The sequence below is a fragment of the Amia ocellicauda genome, chromosome 2 (genome assembly GCF_036373705.1).
Source record: "Amia ocellicauda isolate fAmiCal2 chromosome 2, fAmiCal2.hap1, whole genome shotgun sequence".
In the NCBI taxonomy this organism is placed as follows: Eukaryota; Metazoa; Chordata; class Actinopteri; order Amiiformes; family Amiidae; genus Amia; species Amia ocellicauda.
The window spans coordinates 36144153-36168813 of NC_089851.1; the positions used below are offsets into that span (position 1 = coordinate 36144153).

At 39.9% G+C, this 24661-nt stretch overlaps 1 protein-coding gene across 3 annotated transcripts; it reads left to right on the top strand.

Annotated features, from left to right (window-relative positions):
- The first annotated feature begins 1018 nt into the window (after positions 1–1018).
- Positions 1019–11169, top strand: LOC136770206 (zinc finger protein 211). Of its 3 annotated transcripts, none has more exons than XM_066723378.1 (2): positions 1019–1141; positions 9779–11169. In XM_066723378.1, exon 2 carries the CDS (start codon positions 10010–10012, stop codon positions 11057–11059), a length of 1050 nt encoding a protein of 349 aa, XP_066579475.1. In that variant the 5' UTR covers positions 1019–1141; positions 9779–10009; the 3' UTR covers positions 11060–11169. The 3 variants fall into 3 exon arrangements, with proteins under 3 accessions (XP_066579475.1, XP_066579472.1, XP_066579473.1); XM_066723375.1 differs by lacking the exon at positions 1019–1141 and adding an exon at positions 1149–1315; XM_066723376.1 differs by lacking the exon at positions 1019–1141 and adding an exon at positions 1326–1631.
- Positions 11170–24661: the final 13492 nt, after the last annotated feature.

Here is a 24661-nt window from a genome sequence, read left to right on the forward strand (position 1 = left end):
CTGTATACTGCAGTAGCTTGTGATATACTGTTACACTTTAACACTATAGTATACTGTAAGTAACATTTGAAATACTATAGTACACTATTGAATACTGTACCTTGTAATGTACTGCAGTACTACAGTTACAGACAACAAATACTGTAGTACAGTGTTGTATACTATAGTATACTGTATTATCTTGTGATGTATTGCCGTTATTACTACGGTACAACAAATAGTAATACACTGTTTTATACCGTATTACACTTTTATACTATAGTACACTGTAGTATCTTGTACTTACTACAATAGTGCATCATGTACAGTGAAACATACTGCTTACTATCCTCAGAACATACTTTCACATGCAGACAAAGTTTCTCCAGGAACTTTAGCATTCTATTTTTTATATTATTCTACAGTTTTTATTAAAACAATTGGAATTGCCAATCATTTAAGTTACAGCTTTATTGTGCAGCATATATGTACATTATATTTGTTAAGCACTGACAATCTATTATTATTATTATTATTATTATTATTATTATTATTATTATTATTTAATGCGTTTCTTAGCAGACGCCTTTATCCAGGACGACTTACAAACAAAGTAAGTTGCATAAAAAATAAATAGCGCTATAATAAAACCTAAATAACAGATAAAGTACATATTAACTTACAAATGACATAAATAAAACCCCAATAGAGCTATTAAGCTATCATAAGAACAGGTTGCTACAGTATTCAGTAGCTACATAAATAAAACCCGGTCACTTACCGTCTCTCTCCATTTAAGTCCAATACTTAATGTCCTACAACGATTCCAGAACAGCCTTTGATTAAATCCCACAGTGACCCACGGCACCTGTAGTCCGTTTTTAACTTCTTAATCTCGCCGCTTTTTATCCATAACTGCGGCTACATGTCTGTAAGTAACTTGCTACAGAAAACTACAATGCCCAGAATGCACCACTCGGCCTGCGCCGCACGGATCTGCGCGGAACATGACCATTTAGACAACGAGTGCGCAGACTTTCCGCTGAGTCGGTGCAGAATGACTGAAGTCTGCTGGTCGCACTCGCGGAAACACACACTTCCTATCACAACAGTAGAAAACACTCAAGCAAAAGAAAAGTCGCCTACAATGATCTAGGTCTAGGTAGGAACCTTATGAGTCGGTATGATTGCGGAGGGACAGCAGAGTGTGTAGCACAGCGCCTATATGTGTGTGTTGAGTGGCACAAACTCCGGGTTCAGAGCAGACGGGACAGTCCGGTTCTGATATGGAGAGGCTGAGCTGCGGCTGACTGCACATGTGATGAAGACACACCGTGTGAGTGCATCTGTGTGTGTGTGTGTGTGACTGCACATGTGATGAAGACACCGTGTGAGTGCATCTGTGTGTGTGTGTGTGTGTGACTGCACATGTGATGAAGACACACCGTGTGAGTGCATCTGTGTGTGTGTGTGTGTGTGTGTGTGTGTGTGTGTGTGTGTGTGACTGCACATGTGATGAAGACACACCGTGTGAGTGCATCTGTGTGTGTGTGTGTGTGTGTGACACTGCACATGTGATGAAGACACACCGTGTGAGTGCATCTGTGTGTGTGTGTGTGTGTGTGACTGCACATGTGATGAAGACACACCGTGTGAGTGCATCTGTGTGTGTGTGTGTGAGTGCATCTGTGTGTGTGTGTGTGTGTGACTGCACATGTGATGAAGACACCGTGTGAGTGCATCTGTGTGTGTGTGTGTGACTGCACATGTGAAGACGACACCGGTTTACATCTGGTTTACACCGCGCTGCGGCACTTCTAGCGGGAGGGTTGGCTTGTCGGTGTGTTCAGATCCTGTCACACATAGGGCATCACAAAGAAAGCCAGCCGATTAGTAATTAACTTTAATCATATTAACAATAAATACAAAGTACATATTTTCTACAGTTTGTTAAACTGAACAGTAAAAGTAATAGTAGCACTAAGGTACAATAATGCTACAATAGTTAAATTTGTGTCTTAAATTGCATTGGGGGTCATCTGCCTCTACATCTACCAGGTAGTTTCAAGTAACACACCCATGCAAGTATGCAGAGGACCCCCCTGGCCACAAACTAGATGAGAAGGTTCTCATGAAGCTCAACGCTAACAAGACTTATTAATCAACCAAATGGACAAATATTGTAAACAATTTTGGGTGTATGTGTACAGTTCTAAAAATTGCTCCCCAGCACAGTACCTAAAGGACTAAGATGATTTTGGGGAGCTCAATAATTTTCTTCATCGGAAGAAAAGTCCAACCCCCAAATTAAGTAAAACATCATCCAGTGCATTAAAGATTCCCCTCCACAATCGCATCTTTCCCACCTTCTCACTCACACTCACACCACTTTTATGTGGGGAATTGTTAATGTCCCGATGAAATAAAAGTAAAACCATCCTGACTGTTGTTCAAAAAAAGCTTGACATAGGCGAACACTATCACCATCCACATCATTCATAAATGATGGAATTGCAGCTCTGCCAGAGCAGAAGGGTTAACCACACACCCTGGGGACTGTAGTAAAATCCCTGATCAAGTCCCGGTGCTGTGAGTCTCAGGCTCACACCCGAGTCTAATCAGCGCTCTCAGGATGTTGACCAGTGTGTGGGTTTATTAGGCTAGCACACAGCCCTTGTAGAAACCAGGTGTGGTTTTAGCATAACTGCGTTAGATAAAGAAAGGACACTGATAAGGGTGACTTTCTGTTACACAAATTTGCGTAATTCTGTTTAGAATCTGCACAAATACAGTGATTTATTATTATTATTTCTTTCTTAGCAGACACCCTTGTCCGGGGCAACTTACAAAATATAAGAGCAATACAAAGTGCAATAATACAGTGCAATTGCAAATTCTGTACAGAATTGTATTTATGATACCAGAACGTGACCCAGTATGTTAGAAAGAAGAACATAAGAAAGTTTACAAACCAGAGGAGGCCATTCGACCCATCATGCTCGTTTGGTGTCCATTAATAACTAAGTGATCCAAGGATCCTGTCCAGTTTGACTTTAAATGTGCCCAAAGTTTCAGCTTCTACCACATCCCTGGGGTGTTTGTTCCAGATTGTGACGCCTCTCTGTGTGAAGTTCTATTATGCCTCTTCAGGAGAGCCACATGTGGTGGATTAAAGAGCCGCCAGTTGGCCACCGCTGCTCTATTTGCAACAATGTTAGGAAAATAGTGTTCAACACACTTAAAAGACATGTTACTGTCATGTATAGTTGAACAGAGAACAACTTACACTTCATAAAATGGTAAATTACTTTTGGAAAATAGTGTGTGCATACTTGTTGAGACCACTACTGTATACACCTGTACACCAGAGTTTCAAACGGGAAACAAATGTTTGTTATTCCAGTGGTTTTTTTTTTTCTTCATGAAATATCACACCAATTTAACAAGAAACCGGGGATGAAATAACATCCAATTTAAATTAATCATTTAAACCTTATTCAAAGACACGGATATAGTAATAACGTATATCTATAATATTTGTGGTTCAGTGACCGTCAGCATTTAACCTTGCAGATTGTTGCAAAAAATATATATACACTACCGGTCAAAAGTTTTAGAACACCCCCATTTTTCCAGTTTTTATTGAAATGTAAGCAGTTCAAGTCCAGTGAATAACCTGAAATGGTACAAAGGTAAGCAGTAAACTGCCAGAGGTTAAAAAAAAAAGTTTAGGTTAACAAAAACTGAAAAATAATGTACATTTCAGAGTTATATACTGTGTTACTACACCCTCTTAAGCATTATCTGGCAGTGTTACGCGCAGCTCCTGTGCATAGAAGTTACACTGTGTTCCTACAATGCGCACATCGTTTGAAAGCTTTTTCTCTTGGCTACCAGTGCGTTTCATTCTCAAACACATCCAATTTACAGTTTTTGTATCGCCCGCCGTCATTCAGAGCCCGGGGGGTAAACGCACACTCTGCTCCGGGAGGGGGGTCTCATTCAGACAGACCACTCAGTTTCGATCGGATTCGATCACCCCAATCATCCTAGAATAATTAATTCTTCTCAAATAGAGCTATTCAAGTCATCTGGTGAAGTCATCCTGTATTTTTTCATATCGCAATATATATTGCAGAAAAACAATATCGCAATGTCAGTTTTTCCAATATTGTGCAGCCCTATGATGTGCTACATTTATGTTGTTGTGATGTACAAATCATATTATATTTTCAATGTATTGATTCAGATACAAATGATTGAAAATGGAGAATATAAAATACTAGTGAAAATATATAATTAAAGTATTTGCAAATGCATATCAATATGACTTTTTTCAATTGCAGTAAATGAATAGTTGTCACAGGATACAGTTTGTAATTTTTCAAATACAAAATTTGAAATGGTATTTGATGTAATTAAAATACAGAAATACAAATATGTAGGCCTAATGGTATTTGACTTGGTCTGGTGTGTGTAAGCATGGGTGATGAATAAAGAACTGTGAATCAACATAACTCAGTTTAGCTCAATTCAAAACTAAATTCAAATTTCTTACTTAAATCTAAGTAAAATTCAAATTATATTTGAATTCTAAAGACATTACTTTATGTTAGAGCAAAAAAGTACTGTATTGTCTCCTAAGCCCACAAAAGGGCGCAAGCGAGCACAATGAGCAAATATAAACCAAATCAAGCATCGCATTGTTTATTGAAATTAAAGGACATGACTTTGTTTAAAGTGCATAACGTTTTAATCAATCATGCATAAATCAAATATAATTTCCTAAATGTGCACGCAAGGAAATTGAGGTAACAAAAGTGCATATAAGTGGAAGTGTGTCAGTAATATGAGAAAACACACTTCAACAGACAGTGTAATGTATTATGTTAACACAAAATGGCAAATTGTCATTCCGAAACTATCCACTCACTCATACATCTAAATATTGTTTGTCAAAAACACCAGACGGTCAACTTGATCTGCAGCAAGCACTGAGCTTTTTTTGTTGACAATGTCTCCAGCTGATAAAAACACACGCTCAGCTCTGACCGATGTGCCACGTATGCTCAAGTATGTCTTGGCCAGCTGCGCAATATGTGGATACATACTACACGATTTTTGCCACCACCTGAGAGGGTTTTCGTCAGCGGGTAGCGTAGCTTCTCGTTCATACATATCCATCTCATGCTCCAAAGCCCAGATGCCTTCTTCTGCACTGCTCTGGGTCTGACTGTACACGCTGACGAACAGGTTGCCCATGGCAGACAGCGCAGTCTTTTTTCTTGCGTCTGGTTGTTTTATCAGATCAGCGCGCTCAGCTTTTGACTCCTCCGTTGTAGTCGTCAACTGTGACAATATTTTCGCCCATACTTGTGCTTTGTGTTCCTCTGACAAATGGTTTAGATGGTGGAATCGTAGGTCTAAATAGCTTGTTGTGTTAAGTAGCATGAAGGCCTGCTTTTCATGAGAGTAACGGCTCTGGAGATCAGCTGTGATTTTCGTTTTCATTTCTTTCACTGCCGGGCTGTCATTAACATTTGTTTGGAGCTGCCTTACAAGAATGTGTTGCAAAGGAATGACAGCAGACGCAGTCGGGTATTTATCTGTTGAAAACGCCTCTTGTGATCTTGAAAGATTCTTAACCTGTAAATACAGTCTGATTACCCACTACTTATTTCATTAACATTCTTGTCTTAATGTTCATTCTTACCAGGTTTATTATATTTAAAAACTAAAAACATAAACAACTTTATTTTTACTTGCAATAAAATGAAGGTAAACCAAAATAAAATACTAAAAAACATTACTTTATTTCACCTACTTGCCATGGCAAAATTAATCATTTTCATTTAGTTTAACTTTGTTATAAAAAAAACTAACTAAAACTGAAAAAACTAGAACTATATACACAATTTGTAAAAACAAAAACTAATAAAAATTACAAAAACACAACAAAATTACTATAACTAAAATTAAAATGAAAACAGGGCATGAAAAATAAAAAATAATTCAAAATATCAGTAAAATTTAAAAAAAATAAAATAGTATCTCAGTGATACTAAAATAACATTGATTCTTACCATTTCCATCAGAAGCCATTCACTTGTAGTCAACTCCAGATGACACAGCTTCTTTTCAAAGATTACAGCGGCCACAGGTGCTGCTCCAGGGCTCGAGCGATCATGTCCTATGTGCTGTTCCATCGGGTCGCGCAGTCATTGATAAGCTTGTCCGATTTCACTTTGAGTAGTTTTTGTTTCTTCTCGAGCAGGTAGCTGTCAACAGCTGACTTGCTGAAATGGGCAGTGGTCAACTTTAGTTTACTAATCGCCATTTCGATTGCTCGAACACCACAAAGCCCCTTACATACAGCCAGATTTAATGTGTGCGCCAAACATGGAATGTTCACTCGTCTCATATGGCTCTCAAATGCCTTCACGTAATTCCCCGCATTATCCGTAGTCACTGATGTCACAGGCTCCAGTTTCCAAGTATCTGCACAATGCATTCACTCACATTTTGGGCAGTATGACTTTCTCTCAGCTCTTCTGTTTTCAGCACATAGTTTTTGATTTCCCAGTCATCTGATATAAACTGTGACATATGCCATCAGTGTGTAGAGAAGTCCATCCATCTGTTGTCAAGGCCACAGATCGATTGTTCAGTGAGACTTTCACACTCTTGGCAGTGTCATCATAAAGCTTAGCAATGCGATTGCTACCCTGGCTGTACCCCGGGAAGGGAAATTATACCGTGGGTTTAGTGCTCGAACAAAGTTTTGAAAGCCTTCGCCATCCACAATACTTATCGGGAGCATATCTTTGCAAATGAATTTGGTCAGTTTTTGAGTGATTTCTTCCTGTTTTGCAGCAGGTAGCGGCTGTGTGGTATTCGTGGTTAAAACGGTTACTCTGGACTGTTTTAATGCTGGCCCCTCGTCATGACATTCTCGAGAAAACTCTTCGGGATGAGAAGACTGCATGTGTCTTCTCAAGTTAGATGATGTGGAGTGATATAGCAGTGGTTTCTTACACAACTTACAAATAACATTGGTTTTGCCATTTTTCAAATTAACAACGCAGCCGTGCTGCATCTAATGGGTTGAACTGGATAGGCTAACTAAAACAAACCATGTCAGCTACGTCGTCATCATGTCTCGCACGCCTCCTGACGCACCTACAATTTGAATGCCAGGTTTTTGCATTTTAATGTGCAGTTTTTTTTTTTTATATGACAAATATTCGAAATTCGAATTTTAATTTGACAGCCCTACTTTCCACTGCTTCGCGATCGTGGCTCTGTCCCTCTACAACTGACGGGAAAACCCCCCAAGGCTTATATATTAAAAACTAACTATGGCTCTCACTTTACGTAAAATATACAAGCAAAATAAATGTATGTAGCATATACTAACAAATCGCATTGCTGTACACATCATCCTAAAATAAATGATCCGCTATACATAAGTTAAAGCAACTATATATCAAATTAAAATGATTGCCTATAGCACAGATGCACAATTGGCGGACCTCGGTGTGGGTACGGACCGAGTTAAGGTTCTATCTGGACCTCGACACATTTCTCATGAATAATTGTTAAATATTGATAAAGTGATGATTTTTTTTCAATGTACACATTCTGCGCTGGCTCAGTGCAGCTGGGAAGGTCCCAGACAGCACCCCATACTACTGTGTGTTGTCCAATTACATGCGTTATTTAAATCACTTCACGAAACTCAGCCAATCAAAGCGAATGTTTACAATGGATGTTAGGAGACTGATGTTGTTAGAGAGAGAGAGACAGCGAGGAGAAATTATAGAATGGCATGCACAAAAGTCAGCAAAGATGATGCAGAAAATCAAGCTTTCAAAGAGGAGTGGACAGACAAATATGCCTTTATCCTTCCCGCAGCCAGTGCCAAACCACTCTGTCCGATATGTTCAGAGACCGTGGCTCTAATAAAAAGTGCCAATGTGACGAGCCACAACGAGACAAAACACAGATATTTTGAGCAAACATATCCAGTATAGCAGTTGAGGTGAGGGCATGCAAAATAAACTCAAAACCCATTATGCTCGGTCCACCAGAGTCCTCTCCCATGCATTCACTGCCCAACAACATGCAAACAAATGTTCACTAAGACTAGCTTGGATGTTGGGTCAACAGCAAAATACATTTACTGACCGGGGAGTGGTGATGGGGTGCATGAATGCTGTTGCTGAAACTTTACTTGACAGAACGGAACAAAAAGACGAGCTGTGTGAAAAGATCAAGCAAATTCCAATGTCACGTACAGCAACAGCAAGAAAGAGTGAAATGCTAACAGAGGATATATTTCCAGCCCAGGTTCAAGTTCCTGGCAGGGCAAGCAAAAGCCATTTCTCTCCCTAAAGAAGAGAGATGGAGAAGTGAAGTGGGAGAGAGGAGGCGAGATAAATATTAAACCTGTGTTTTCTTATTTGTTAAAAAATCAAAGCACTTTTTTCAGAAACATGCAGTTTTTTTGTTATTTGTTTGTGAAGATGCAGTCCCTGCAAACCTCTGTTTAATGTGTCTGCATTGCAAATGTGCAATAAATATTGTTGATATGTTATTGAAATGTATACATATACAAGAACTACATATGCCCCTGAATCACAGTGCAAGTTAGACATTTTAATGGTTTGGACCTTTGGGGGGAGAACATTTGAGTCAATGGACCTCTTTAAATTCTAATTGTGCACCCCTGGTCTATAGTCTACAGCAGCCGATGCAAAAAGAACAGCACTGTAGAGTACATTAGCACTGAACAACTGCAGAGACGACAACGCGCCAGAACAACACAACACCCTCCAGGATGCAGAGTGATGATCACAAGAACAACTAAAATCACAACATAATCACTTTCTTAACTAAGGCTAACGTTAGCAGACGCACCAAAGCCGGCACTAGCAACAGGTGCCTCATCGGACGAACAGCTAGTGACCCCCTTTAAAAAATTAAATAACCAGAGTACACTTTGGAGAAGAGCTGCCTCTCGCCTCTTTCTTCTTTTTTATTTTTGCTTGTATCCGCTCCATCTATCCATTGCTTTTGCTTTTTAACAGCTACCATGTTGATATTCCAGTGAATACCTAAACATTGGACGCTTGAGTTTCTCATAATTTATTGCTGCGCAGCACAAATTCATTATAACAGTGTGGTCGTGGGGCCTCTGGCAGTCAGACGCCCCTGGGCAGTTGCCCCACTTGCCTGTGTGGTAATCTGGCTATGAATATAACAGTCTGAAACTGGGTAAAATCCACCCTGGTAATATGCCACAGTTTGGGACAAGTCAGTTCTGCCTCAGTGCTCTTGAGTGGTGTGTTGATTCACAGAGAGTGGACACAGTTGGCTGAGTATCAATAGCATAACAAAAGGTTAATGAGGAGACACTCTGACTACCAGTCTTACATCAAAAGCTATTGATAAAGATATGTGCGGAGACAGCCGCAGCCGTCTTATTATGCAGTGGAGAGGGTGAGTTAATCATCTCTGAGAGAGGGACGGGTGAGGGGAACCAGAGTCTTTGCCATAAAAACACCAACATCAGAATCCGTCCATTACTGTAGCTTTAGCCTTCTCCATAATGTGGCTTTCCATATACGAGCGCCAGGCTGTGCTCTCTCTGTCTGACTTCATACATGCTCCCATGCTGACTGGACACCTTATTAGCACTTCTGAATGATATTTTGATTCATGTAGGATTTGCATGAACTGTGAGAATTTTCAGAGCTGCTGTTCTCAGTGCTGCTCTCCTGTGTTGTCTCTCCCCCAGGAGCTGTAGATGCCAGCGCTCTCCCTGACTCTGGGGAAAGCGCTCCCACTGAGCAGCAGCACTGGGAGCAGGGTGGGGCTCCAGTCTGAGGCAGGACACATAGCCCACAGCTACTGAAGACAACCAGCTGAGTGAGCAGCCCAGGAGCAGACAGAGTGAGGAGGAGCCATACACTGAGGGGTCAACACAGGGTCTTGGGGCACTGGGATCTGACACCGCAGGTCAAAGGTCATGGCAAAGGTCATAAAGAGCGACCCTGAGCTGGACTGCACCCACACTGCGGATCTCTGCAGGATCCAGTCTCTGGGATCTGAGTGTGGACCCAGTGTGGCTGGTGCAGAGCCGGGCTCTCCCAGAACACAGTGTGGACCCAGTCTGCTGTCTGATCACATCAAAACAGAGGACGACACACTGGAGTGTGTTTACACAGTGGAGCCGAGAACACAGACTCCCTTCAGAGACGCACTCAGTCATCTCAAAATTGACAATATTACAGACAGCGCCTGGGACCTGTGGCCTGAGCTCCCTGTAGCTGGACAGTGTGACCCACAGTCTGCTGCCTTGAGGACTGGGTTCAGTGGGGGGAGTGAAACTGCAGTGAGGGGAGAGAGACCGTACTCCTGTGCCCAGTGTGGGAAGGGCTTCGCTCAGGCAGCTAGCCTTAACAGACACCAGCGCATTCACACAGGAGAGCGACCGTACTGCTGTGCCCAGTGTGGGAAGAGCTTCCCTAAGGCATCAAACCTAAAGACCCACCAGCGCATTCACACAGGAGAGAGACCATATTCCTGTGCCCAGTGTGGGAAGTGCTTCTCTATTGCATCAAACCTCAAGAAACACCAGCGCATTCACACAGGAGAGAGACCATACTGCTGTGCCCAGTGTGGGAAGAGATTCTCTCACGCAAGTAGTCACAACACACACCAGCGCATTCACACAGGAGACAGACCGTATGGCTGTGCCCAGTGTGGGAAGAGATTCTCTCAGTCAAGTAGTCTCAACGCACACCAGCACACTCACACAGGAGAGAGACCATACTGCTGTGCTCAGTGTGGGAAGAGCTTCTCTCGGGCAGATACCCTCGAAGCACACCAGCGCATTCACACAGGGGAGAGACCATACTGCTGTGCCCAGTGTGGGAAGTGTTTCTCTCGGGCAAATAACCTCAACACACACCAGCGCATTCACACAGGAGAGAGACCATACTGCTGTGCCCAGTGTGGGAAGAGTTTCTCTCGGACAAATCACCTCAACACACACCAGCGCACTCATTCAAGATAGAGACTTGTGTGGGAACAGCTACACCCTCACTGAGTTTCACAGTCTTGGATGGGCATTATTGTTACTGTTATTATTGTTATTTTTGTTATTATAAATACATTTTAAAACAGTTTTGGCTGTTTAATTTAATCACAAGTTCAATATTAACTTATAGTTTAATATTTGGTTTTGGTGGTTCTTGGAAGAATAAGAATCTTCAGTTTCATACCGTACAGTCACACAATGAGTGATTGTGTCAAGTAAACAAAGGACACACAGCATATCAGCGTTTTGCCAAATAACTCCTACTAAATCATATTTCATTATATTGGTATTTACATGTTATAAAGTTAAAAAACTATAAACAAACCTGACACTAACCAGTTTAATTTGCTGCCCTCACATTCTGTTGAGAGAGAATGCCGAGATGGACACAGTCCTCATCCAGTGACTCTCGTCTGTTTTGGAGTCGGGACAGGACTGGGAAGAGGACTGGGCAGTGGGGCAGAAGAAACAAGTCGCTACTTTGCCTGTTTGTCATGCACTGTTGCTGTGTCCTTGTTCTTCAGCTGAAACTATACAGTGAGCATTTGAGATTGAAATCATTGGTATGTGTTATTATTACAATGTACCCAAGGTGACGGACAGAATTAATTTAAATTGCGTTGTCTCACATATAATTACAGTTATAAATACAAATTAATGAATAGAAATTTCAGTGATATCCAGATGATGAAGTGCCTTGCTTGTACGTGGCTTGTTCTTGCCAGCTGCAGCGCATAGTCCGAAGAGTCTGTCTGTCTGTCTCTCTTTGCCAGGCGGTTCTGTTGTTGTGTTAATTCTGTACAGACTATAGTGGATACAGACTGAGTTTTAAATCTGCGTTTCTTGGTAAACCCCATCGCGACTTCTAAGGCATTTGAAATACCCACAAATCACAGAATAATTTGTAGACCAGAGAAAATCCTTTGTTTTCTTGCACAAATGTAACCTTAATAAGTCTCCTTATTATGGGACCTTTTGGGAAATGGTGGATAATATGTCTACTCACAGTTTTACTTTTACCCCACTACAATTATAAATAAAATGTATTTTTTACTTCACTACATTTCCCAAAGACCCTGTTGCTGTTATTCTAATTGGAGGGAGGAATTACATAGACTTACATGGAATTCACATATATATATATATATATATATACACTCACCTAAAGGATTATTAGGAACACCTGTTCAATTTCTCATTAATGCAATTATCTAACCAACCAATCACATGACAGTTGCTTCAATGCATTTAGGGGTGTGGTCCTGGTCAAGACAATCTCCTGAACTCCAAACTGAATGTCTGAATGGGAAAGAAAGGTGATTTAAGCAATTTTGAGCGTGGCATGGTTGTTGGTGCCAGACGGGCCGGTCTGAGTATTTCACAATCTGCTCAGTTACTGGGATTTTCACGCACAACCATTTCTAGGGTTTACAAAGAATGGTGTGAAATTGGGAAAAACATCCAGTATGCGGCAGTCCTGTGGGCGAAAATGCCTTGTTGATGCTAGAGGTCAGAGGAGAATGGGCCGACTGATTCAAGCTGATAGAAGAGCAACTTTGACTGAAATAACCACTCGTTACAACCGAGGTATGCAGCAAAGCATTTGTGAAGCCACAACACGTACAACCTTGAGGCGGATGGGCTACAACAGCAGAAGACCCCACCGGGTACCACTCATCTCCACTACAAATAGGAAAAAGAGGCTACAATTTGCACAAGCTCACCAAAATTGGACAGTTGAAGACTGGAAAAATGTTGCCTGGTCTGATGAGTCTCGATTTCTGTTGAGACATTCAGATGGTAGAGTCAGAATTTGGCGTAAACAGAATGAGAACATGGATCCATCATGCCTTGTTACCACTGTGCAGGCTGGTGGTGGTGGTGTAATGGTGTGGGGGATGTTTTCTTGGCACACTTTAGGCCCCTTAGTGCCAATTGGGCATCGTTTAAATGCTACGGCCTACCTGAGCATTGTTTCTGACCATGTCCATCCCTTTATGACCACCATGTACCCATCCTCTGATGGCTACTTCCAGCAGGATAATGCACCATGTCACAAAGGTCGAATCATTTCAAATTGGTTTCTTGAACATGACAATGAGTTCACTGTACTAAACTGGCCCCCACAGTCACCAGATCTCAACCCAATAGAGCATCTTTGGGATGTGGTGGAACAGGAGCTTCGTGCCCTGGATGTGCATCCCACAAATCTCCATCAACTGCAAGATGCTATCCTATCAATATGGGCCAACATTTCTAAAGAATGCTTTCAGCACCTTGTTGAATCAATGCCACGTAGAATTAAGGCAGTTCTGAAGGCGAAAGGGGGTCAAACACAGTATTAGTATGGTGTTCCTAATAATCCTTTAGGTGAGTGTATATACAAGTAACCTCCTGGGGGCAGGTGTGGAGCCAGGGCGTGGGCCATGGGGGAAACTGCCCTGCAGAAATCTGATTGGGCCCTGAGTGCTTCCCCCCACTCCTACATTTTCGTATTATATTAATTGTCAGTTTACTATGTCTGTATTGTGGACAATGGGGTACGTTCATTTATTTTACCAAAGTTGTCCTTTTTGTGTGTATACCACCTGGCCAGAATCCAGGAGAGAGCAGTTCTCCACAGCCACAGCCAGACTGCACGGTAGTTTCAAGACAAGACAGTTTATGGTAAATCAATCGTTTAAATGCTCTTGCTGTACTGATTTTAATTTGATTAATGGTGATAGCTAAGGTACACTAGCTTAGGGTCACCATACATCCAGTTTTTACCAGACATGTCCTCTTTTTAGGGCCTTCAATCTCTGTCCTGACTGATTTTTAAAATATCTGAAAATGTCCAGGATTTGTCTTGCTCGTCCTTTTTCTTCAACAACCTATCAGGAAGGGTGTGTAGGGTGTAAATATGATCAGATGTGCCAGTGTTCGGGCATTAATGATACTGCAGAACACCTTCTCCAGGTTGCTACTTACACAGACTGCTCACACAGACGCCCTGGTAGTTATTGGGGTGGAATTTGCCTGCACTCTTATATATGAGTGTTATAATCCTTTGGTTCCAGGTCTCGGGGAAATACCTGGCTCTCGGTATGAGATTGAGCAGGTCAGAGCTGCTGTGTTTCAGCATCTCTGCGGTGATGCTGTCTGTCTTTCTTTGATTTGAGGGCCTTGAGTTTGCCGTTCAGCTCCTCTGCTGTGATCGGGGTGTCTAGGGGGTTCTGATTGTCTTTAATACAGGATTCTATTTGTATACATTTTTAGCACACGAAAATCTGGGTTTAAAAAGTTTTTTCCGGTTTCCATTTTGGATAGCCAGTTCTTCTTTGTTAAGTTTAGGTTGCTCCAGGTTATTAATCTAAAAATGTATTTAGATTTATTGACTCCGTAATTTCCCGGAGTTGTTTCTTGATGTGTGCTTGTTTTTTTATGTCTGAGTGTTTTTGTATTGCCTGAGTGTTTCACAGTATTTCAGTTGTAAATCGGGGCTGTCTGGATATTTAGGTTTTTGATTTGATTCAGTCTTACTCTCTGACTAATATTTCAAGGTTTGTACTTCTTGTCTTCCTATGAAAATAATAAATACAACCACAGCCAATAAACTTTCAGTGTTTTGTGGTCACCAACATTTTCAGTGCAGAGCGTAACCTGATCATTAGATAAAGAAACCAGCTCCTCCTCAACCATCTGCCAGGTTTGATTTGGTGTTGGTTCAGTTTGTATATTCATATCATTGAGTTTATATATCTGTTTCACCCAGTCTCCCCATTTTAATTAATGCATGAAATTCCGACAGAAATGGCTGTAGAACTGTCGCTTTTTCCAACTGCAAGTTTGAATGAATGAATCGCTCCTGATTTCAGGAAAAGGTGTAAATAAGGAACAATCCTTAAACAGTTCTAAACAGCGATACTTTGATGAATAGGGCTCATAGACTGAAAGGAAGCTCTCGACGAGTAGCACTTGAACCCAACTTCTATAGAATACAGCTTGGATACGGTGCATCCGGAAAGTATTCACAGCGTTTCACTTTTTCCACATTTTGTTATGTTACAGCCTTATTCCAAAATGGATTAAATTCATTATTTTCCTCAAAATTCTACAAACAATACCCTATCATGACAATGTGAAAGAAGTTTGTTTGAAATCTTTGCAAATGTATTAAAAATAAAAAACAAAAAAGCACATGTACATAAGTATTCACAGCTGGTGCTGCTGCTCAGTGGGAGTCAGGGAGAGCGCTGGCCACTACAGCTCCTGGGGGAGAGACAACACAGGAGAGCAGCACTGAGAACAGCAGCTCTGAAAACTCTCACAGTTCATGTGATTCCTACACCAGTCTTTATATCAGAATGTGGATTTTAAAGCATTAAATCCGTCGAATGCGGATGCAGATGCGTATGTAGTGTTTTTAGTTGTAGGTTGAACAGCATTTTGCATTTGCCATTATTACTGTAAAATCAGTTTGCTACAGTTTTTTAATTAACAACTTGTATTTAAATGCTGTAAATGTGAAATAGAGCTGTAAAAGCATCAGCTCATAGTCCTAAAATGAAATGTAATGGAGTACTTGTATTACTATTATTTCACTTTTCAAACTATAATTGCTTGAGTCTTCAGACATTTTGAATGTATTGTTCTAATGCAAACGTTACAATTCCACATGGTTTCTTAAGTTCTTCACATGTATCCAATACCACTATTACTAATCACTTTACTACTTACATGTAGTTTAGGCTACTAGTTGTACATTGCATTTCAAAAACACAAGCCGCTCTGCTTTATTAGGCAGTAGCTGCTGCGAGGAGCATCACAGGGGCAGTTGACATGCAGGGGTTTTAACTGTGAAGTTAAAACAGGGCACATTTGGCATCAGTTATGTGGTGAAGAAAAAACGAAAAAGCATGCCCATTCCAAATATAAACAGTATTAATCTTGTATATTCTTAAATGACCACATTATAGAATTGCATTTCAAGGTAAAGTAAGTTGCTGATGGTCATTTCATTGTTAGCAATGTTAATAATTAATAATGTAATGTTAATAATAATGCGAAAAGCTGTTTTTTTCTTTTCTTTTCTTTTTTTTCTTTATTATCATTATGCCACAACAACGGGCTTTACTTTCGTGCAATTACAGTTTCACCTCCAGTGATGCAGTGGTAGAATAAAAAGGAGCGGGTGCTGCACGCACTTTTAATATGGATTGTAACTTTGAACTTCCACTGAGCAATGAAGTTAAAGCACCTGCCTGATTTAAGGGAAATGGCCTTTAAATCAGGCAGGTGCAAAGTGCAAACAATGATAACCTACAAGAACAGGCAGAGCATCATGGACACAGCGTGTTGTGAATTAGAAATGCTTTTCACCTATGATGTATCAAACACAGTTGGTTGCATACTAGGTGTATCTGTAGTTCTCACATGACTAATAATCTCGCTGTTCATTGGCCTAAATTAATCAATTATTTTGTGAAATAATAAAGTAGCCCTTCATTTCCTGAACATTTTTGCCCCTGGCTTAGTCCTAGTCAGCAGCACCCTGTCATGTGTAGTCTGAAGTCCATCAGTCAGCAAAGGTCCTGACTAATATTTATTACACACTTTGCAGGTTTAAATAGCTCTATCTAGAACAAGCTACAATTGCCAAATCTCATTTGCTGATTTTATCTTACCAGCTAATTAGTGAACTTGATCATTGGTGCTGCAGAACTAGGTGAGAGTGTTGAACAAAGCTCTTGCAGTTCATATTTAAGGTAAAACTTGCTACACATGCAAATACACAGCCACCCTGATATATTAAAATGCTATTTGGTGGCAGGTAAGGTAACTGTCCAGTTAAAGTAACGAGAAAAAACCCACACAGCCAGACAGTAAGCTGGTTTAGCTACACATTTAATATCATCATCGTCATTAGTTACTTTAGCCAAATAATATTACAATACCTTTCTTTTGTGGTTTTAAATCTTCTTCAGATTTTTTTCATTTTTACAAGTTTTAGTGCCAGATTGGTGTGCTCTTGGTCTTTTTTCTGATATTATAATTTGGTTGCTTCGCAATCCTAAAATATATTTTGTTATCTTTTCTGTCACACCCAAACTGTTAGGACACATACACTATTCCCACTGATCGATTACAAGTTTCCAGCCCATAAATTATGATGTTTCATGATTCTCGCTCATCAGCAAAATCTGTAAATTCCATAAAAACTGATCACTGTGATCATTTACAAAAGTCAATTATAAAAAAAACATTGAACATATATTCAATTTATGTATTAATATTTTTTGCTAGGGGTCCCTCTAGCGGCCAGGGGCCCTAAGTGGCTGCTTATATCGCTTATGCCTATAAATGGCTCAGCATACATATTGCTTGACCTGAGACTGGCCAAGGCTTAGTAGTGGTGCTTTGTGTTGTGTTTTGAATATGGAAACCATCATCTAGATAATATCTGTTTTGTAACGTAAAAAGTTGTGTATCTCTGTCTGAGTGAGAGCGATTGTTGCCGCCAGCGCTCGCTGGTTAAGCCCCGGCTGCGCAGTTCTGCATCGTCAGTGCAGTGGACGCGGAGGAGAAGAGTTTCCTGCTGGAGAGATGAATCAGTGCACGCTTGCAAGGCAAATCGATCATGCACAGGCGCACATAATGAGCATATTGTAGGTAAGTGATAATTAAATGAAAATGTTTAGAGTGTAGGTTTTCAATTTAAAAATATATTTATCATAGTCATAAATACTGTCTAGTTTCTCTGTGAAACGACTTTGTGACCCAGATATGTAGAGGGGCGCCAGCCAGAAAGTTTGGGAACCGCTGCCATTGAACAGTGCTGGAGTGACTGAAGGGATGACCAGTGAACTGCAGGATTCAATCAGCAGATGATGAAAGTGTAGATCCGTCTCAGACTTTACTGAAATAATTCTAGTGCAGACAGGTTCTCGTAACAATATTCAGCTGAATTGCGAATCAAAGACAAAGACTGGCTTTGATATGCATTCATTTTGTTAGTAGCAGCACAGGGTTGATGACTTACCATAAGGTAGTATTTTAAATGTCAGCGTGTGATCTAGAATTGAAGTGCTGGAACGTCTGAAAAAGAAACAAGGTAAAAAGGTTTTGAAATGGCTCACCTCTTTCGGACCACCTTTTCGAAAACTATTCTTTGCCTCACACGGGATTTGTTTTTTTTAATGTTTTGTTATTTGAGGTACAGTTCGTGCAGTGGCAGGGTTGAAGGCATTCACATTATCTGTGATTTCATCCATGGCTTTTTTGTTGGCATTTTTTTAGGTCAAACCCCTAACTTCCCCCAAATTACCTGCTTTCTTATGGTTAACTGCTCAACTATGGCAAGTTTTTCATCTTCAGTAAAATATGTATATTTTTTAACTTTACACACAGTTCTTCATACACCAAAATGTGTTGCATAGAAACAATACTTAAGACATGTCTGAAATAGGACCTGCAAGGTTTTGTTTTGTACAACAGTCTTATCACAAAGCCTTAAGTAAGTCCAATTTGACAGGGCTTAGACTAAGGCTAAAAGTTAAGGTAAGACCTATTTAGTGCAACCAGCCCCAGGATGTTGCCACACCTCCAGTATAAGGAGCCTAGTAAGAATAATTCTGGTAAGAAGCTTGTAAACCAAAGATATCGTGTTGATAATTCAGTGGCATGGAGGCTGGTTGCACAGGTCTTTACCCTGTGTTCATGACACACAAAGCTGGTCAAAGTGGCAGATAGCCTACCTGTAGTCCGGTTGTGTAATTACACAGTGCACATATGGGGAAAGCATATGTCTCCGCTTCTTTTCAGAGAAGAAAGCAGGGGGGTGAAAGACCGTAATTTGGACAGATTGATTCACTGGAGGGCGATATCCCCCTGGATAGATTTCAGTCTTAGGAGGGCTCTGGAGTCGCCCCCAGCAAGGATAGTGCAAGAGGGGTGCACCAACAGTGCATGCATCTCACTAATGTGTTTTCCCGAACCTAGAGCCAAAAAAGCCGTCTTCATTCACAGAAACGTCAGCTCTACAGCGATACTCGAACTGGGGCTCTAAATGCCCCAGTGCATAAGGTGTATCTGCATAACGTGCCAAGTGACAAGCTCCTGAGTGCCAATGGGTCTTATGTGCTGGATAGCCAAGTGCCAGAGCACCAAAGGATATCCAAGGGCACAGTGTACTCCAGCCACCCAAGCAGCACTCATCTGTGCTAAAAGTAACAGCCCAGTCATGTTAGCCAGCTAGACCCTCCACCGAAGCTGATCATGAAGAGGTAAAAGAGCAAACGCAGAAAGCATTGTGTGTCTTTCTCTTTACCAAAAACACACACATCGCAATGAGTGCACAGGACCCTATTAACTAAATTCAGTTAATAACAACTACTAATCAAAGCAGTAATTAAACGGGAGTTCAGTAAAACTAATCTAACACTCGGCTTTCAGCAGGAAGCTAGCAATCAAGAACCCAGCTGGGAGTTGTACAAAACAGCCAGCAAATGGTATCAATGGCAACTTCAGTTAACCCTACAGAAGACAGGGTTACAGTGACTGCAGCTCAGAGATTTAGACTGAAGGCAAACTGTCCATCTAAGTAATGCAGTCTGGGGTGGACAGTTTGTCCATACATTTTATCTATGGTAGAAAGGAAGGACATACACAGTGGTGTTGTGTATTCATTGTTTTTGTTCTGCAGTCAGCTGTGGCAGACACATTCAATTAATATTAAGACTAAGATCTCATAGCACACTTTGTAATGAGATGAGAAACAAAAGCTTTAAACCTTTTGCTATAGGTCAGCAGTGATGCTGAAGGCCAGAGCAGGGTGTTTAATAATATGATTAATACAAATATAAGGGCTAGACTGGCAAACATTTTTATTGAGACAGGTTCTGTTATAGGTTTTAGAAGCTTATTTCATTATATAACCAGAAGCAACCCAATAGAATAGTTTTCAGAGATAAGAGAGAGCAGACAGGGAACACATTTGTCCGAGACTGAATGAGAACACATTATTTTACAATGTGTAATAAATTGAAATCAATGCCGTGAAAGTCAGTGTTGTTTTTTAAATAATATTATATGATTCAACTTATTAATATACATATTTTTATTATTGATTTTATCATCCGTCCTGGGTTCGAGTCCCTGCTCGGGGGGCCTGTCTGTGTGGAGTTTGCATGTTTTCCTCGTGTCCGCATTGGGTTTTCTCCGGGCACTCCGGTTTCCTCCCACTGTCCAAAGACATGCGGGTTAGGTTGATTGGTCTCTCTAAATTGCCCTGTGCGTGTGTGCGTGTGTTGCCCAGCTATGGACTAGCGTCCCGTCCTGGGTGTATTACTGCTTCGTGCCCTATGCCTGCCGGTATCAGCTCCGGCTTCCCCGTGACCCTTGATAAGTGGTTTTGAAGATGGATGGATGGATGGATTTTATTATTCAGTATAAGCCTTTTTGAAAGGTGTTGTATGTGTTTTTACACACTAACCTATAATGTACTGAACATTACTATGGTTGAGGTCATTAAGGTCGAAGATCAGCCCATGGGCTCCAGGTGTAAACAGATGTGCCCAAGGGAGGAATTGAAAGGTAGTAAGACACTGTTCAGTGCTAATGTGGTTCTCGGTACCACATGATGTTCAGTCCTCGAAATGCATTCCTGCACTAGGTGGCAGAGGAGGAACAAGCCTGGGCAGCTGGACACCTGAGGTATGACTGACTGACTAATGGAAGTAGCGCAGAGAAGGCGAGAGGAGATGCAAAGTAGAGTGCCATGAGACACAAACGCCACTAGATGGTGCTAGGAGGTAATTGCAGTGCAAGCAATATATAGCTCAACTGTACAGTAGCTCTAGTTAAATCTCTACCACCTCTAGACCTGGGAAGAGCGTTCTGTCATTTCAGTTGTGTAACTAGTTTCAGTGACTAATTTCTCAAGAGGAGTTCGATCTAGAAGGCCATGTGGCCCTGAAGGACTGGGTTTGATGAAGAGATGGAGCGAATAAAATCCATGAAATCGCTGAGCTATAACTGAACAAATGTGCTGCATGTTAGGATGGGTCATAAGTGGTTGTTACCACAGGTGCCACCGCTCACACTTGTATAAAGAGGTATGAATTGTACGCATGAAAAGGGCCCCCTGCCATACTTGGACTAGAGAACGGAGCCTGCTTGATGAGCTAACAATCGCCTCGACTAACAAGATAACACTAAGCGTCCAGCATTAACTTCATTAACTAATTGTTGGTTAAGCTGCTCTGCCTACCTGCCCCTTCTTTAGCTTCAAACTCTCACTGTATGTAGAGAAAGGCAATCATTGACTGAAGCCTCAACGTCTCTCAAGAGTTTTATAATCGCACCACAACAAAACGAAATTACACATAAAGTCGTCATAGGTCATAGGTCTTAATAGTGCATAGTGTATGATTTTAAGACTTCTTCACTATGTTTATAGTTTACATGTTTCACTTTATATCCAAACATGCTGCTAGCCTTTTTAAAATGACTTATCCATTGTTTAGGCTCTTACAGAAGGCAATGAGTAATGAACATCATGCCTAAGTCCTTCTCCAAGGTTTCTTCTTCAAGGTCCGTACAACACACATTGATATATGTATTGTATATTCCTGAGACCTGCTTAATACTTGTTATTGGTCAACATTGAATAAACTTCCCTGTATGCAAGAGAAGGCATGCTCCAATTAATCCAATTTATTAACCTGCATGTAGTCCAAACTTTGTAAAAATGAATAAAGACTTTAAAATGTAAAGAGTGCTGCTCAGTTTACACTTATTGTATGAACTTCAATGAAAATGTGATGCAAAATAGTGATTTTGAGAGTGAAAAAAATAGAAGAGAGGAATTATTTGTTTAGTTTATTATATTTCGTAAAGTATTACAACCAACTTGTTTTTTATATAGTTCTGTACTATCTAGTGTTAAGTAAATGTGGGGTGTTTCGATATATAGAATGGTTTTGTATAATCACTGACAGATTTGATTTACATTAGTACATTTCTTTATTGATATCCCATTGTGTATTTTAAAAACAAGTGTGATATGTATGCAACTTTGCATTGTTGAATTCACCTGCATTACTTTTAATGACTGCCTATTCTCTTGGACCTTAATTTAGTGTGCTTTTATAATAAACTGATTTTATATTAACACATAAGTGGCTTCTCTCAGTTGTGTGGGAACCCTAAATTCACACATAACAGTAGGTGTCATAGTCGTGCACTACAAGTCCCAGTTTGTCCCCCGCATCTCCACACACCAGTTCCCATTTATCCACAACATGAGCATCCACATTGCCATTAATTAAGCTTTAGTCATGTATTTCAGTCCTGATTATCTTCCCGAATGCAGTATTCTGCTTTTAAGATTGTGCACAATTTCAGTTTCCACCTGGGTTTTTAAAATAGTTTTGCACTCGTTATCACAAGCGCTCTTCAACTGATCTTTAGTTTTAATTCTTCAAATCTGGACAATTTTGTTTACTATTAAACTGTACAGCTTCAGCACAGTCAATTTCAATATGTTGTAATTGTGCTTTGAGAAATGTACTTAAGTTAACCATCAGAAACGTGTTAGAATATATAGTCTGTATTCATAAGGTGACACACATGATCTTGCTGAATAATCGTTTTGTTCTATTCGTTGTTGTTTTTTTTTTTGGGGGGGGGTTAACATTAGAAGCAAAGCTTGTGTGGCTTAGAGGGTCTGGGTCACAACCGCACTTCTCTATAAAAACTGTCCAGCTGGAGTTTGGACTGGGATTAACAAAAGCATCTGCCAATGAAGAAAGAATAAAACAGACAAGAAATAGTACTAATAGTTTTTATTTGATTCAAAGCTTTTGCAGCATAGCCTCTTCTGTGTAAATGTTGGGTCCCTGGCTGGGTGGTTAAGTGTAGACATAGTGTTTGAACTCAAATAAAATATTCTACATTAGGACCTACTGGTGACTTGTGTAATCTAAAGTAAAACAAATATAATAATCTTAATCTAAAGTTTAAATAAGAACTTTGTAAATCCAAATATAGAAATATCATACGATAATTCTCAATAAATCCTATTAACTTGAAACAGTCGAGTTCTATGATTGTTATACTTTACTTTTACTCACAAGAAAAAACAGCAGCTTAAGTACAACTTCTTACATTTTGCAGTTTAACAAAATAAGTTAATATAGTACAGATTGCAACCAAATTTGCTTCCTACAAAGCATTACCATTGTGGTTATTTTATCTCTATGGTAGTTTTGACTGCGTGCTCAATAACGGAGCCGAGTTGGTCTTTTAACAATGAAACTGATACTAAAACATCAATTTTTTCAGCACATTTACACTGTTGTTTCAGTGTTTCAATTGTCTCATGTCTAATTTATTTGTGTGATGAGAATTATAGTTAGCACCTTTATTAGATAAAACTGTAAAAATAAAGATATTAGGCAGTTCAAACAAAGTAAGCAGACAATAACATGAGTTGAATTGAAAGCTGTTTGAGAGTAATTAACACAATAACATGATCAATTCTACAGTCAATAAGGGGAAACTAGGTTGGTGTGACATGCAATCCCAATTTGTGTTCAACAATCTTTACAACACCCACAATTGATATAGGCCTAATGTGCAAAAGTGCATGAATAGTTGAAAACTCAACTTCAAGTGCGGCATTTATCATGAATCTATACCTTTCTGTAAATATGTATGATGTACAAAATCGTGAAGGGCAATACAGGGATAAAATCACTAGCTACCTTGAATCCAGATACAGGGACAAAGCAGCTGTTGTGGTAAAGCATATAATAAAAGTCTTCACAATCAATCTCAAAACGAATGTACTCATATAGCATTACCCTTGGGTACATGGACAGTGAGCAGCAACCTCCATAATATATATAAAGCAAACCAAGCCGGAAAATAAACAAATTACAAAATAGAAATAGGCCTACAGTTCTCCATCAATTAGTAATATTTTAGGGTCTAACGATTAGCAATTTAAATTGGGAAATGAGTTGGAAAGTAAAAACGTGGTAAATAAAAATATGAAATTACTGATTAAAAGATCTAAGCATGCATAGGAGTTTAAAACAAATCAAACAAATGTTGACAGAGAAAGGAGTATTTTGACTGGGACCAGGGCTAATCCAAAGGTAAAGGAACCACTGATGTAATGAAGTCTATATTCTTGAACAATGGTGATTGACAGCCACTGGGAACTGGAAATGGTTCAATTTGTGATGTAAAGCCATGGAAATATTGACCCTGAATCTTACTGCTCTGCATTGATCTGCATCCATGTATCCACATTTTTAGCATTTCTTGTTTTTAAACTATTTATATAGACCAATTCACTCAATAGAAGTAATAAAGTTCATGTTTTTTGAGTGCCTTGAAAAAGAAAACCAATGTTCTGTCCAATATTATCATGAAGAGCTCACATAAATGTGAAATAAATGTTCAAATAAAAAATAAGGGCATCTGCTAAGATGTACATTATCAATATATTATTATTATTATTCATAATAAAAATAATAATGTACGGTCTTTGCTTATTTCAGGACATTTTCTGTAATTATTTCCTGGATA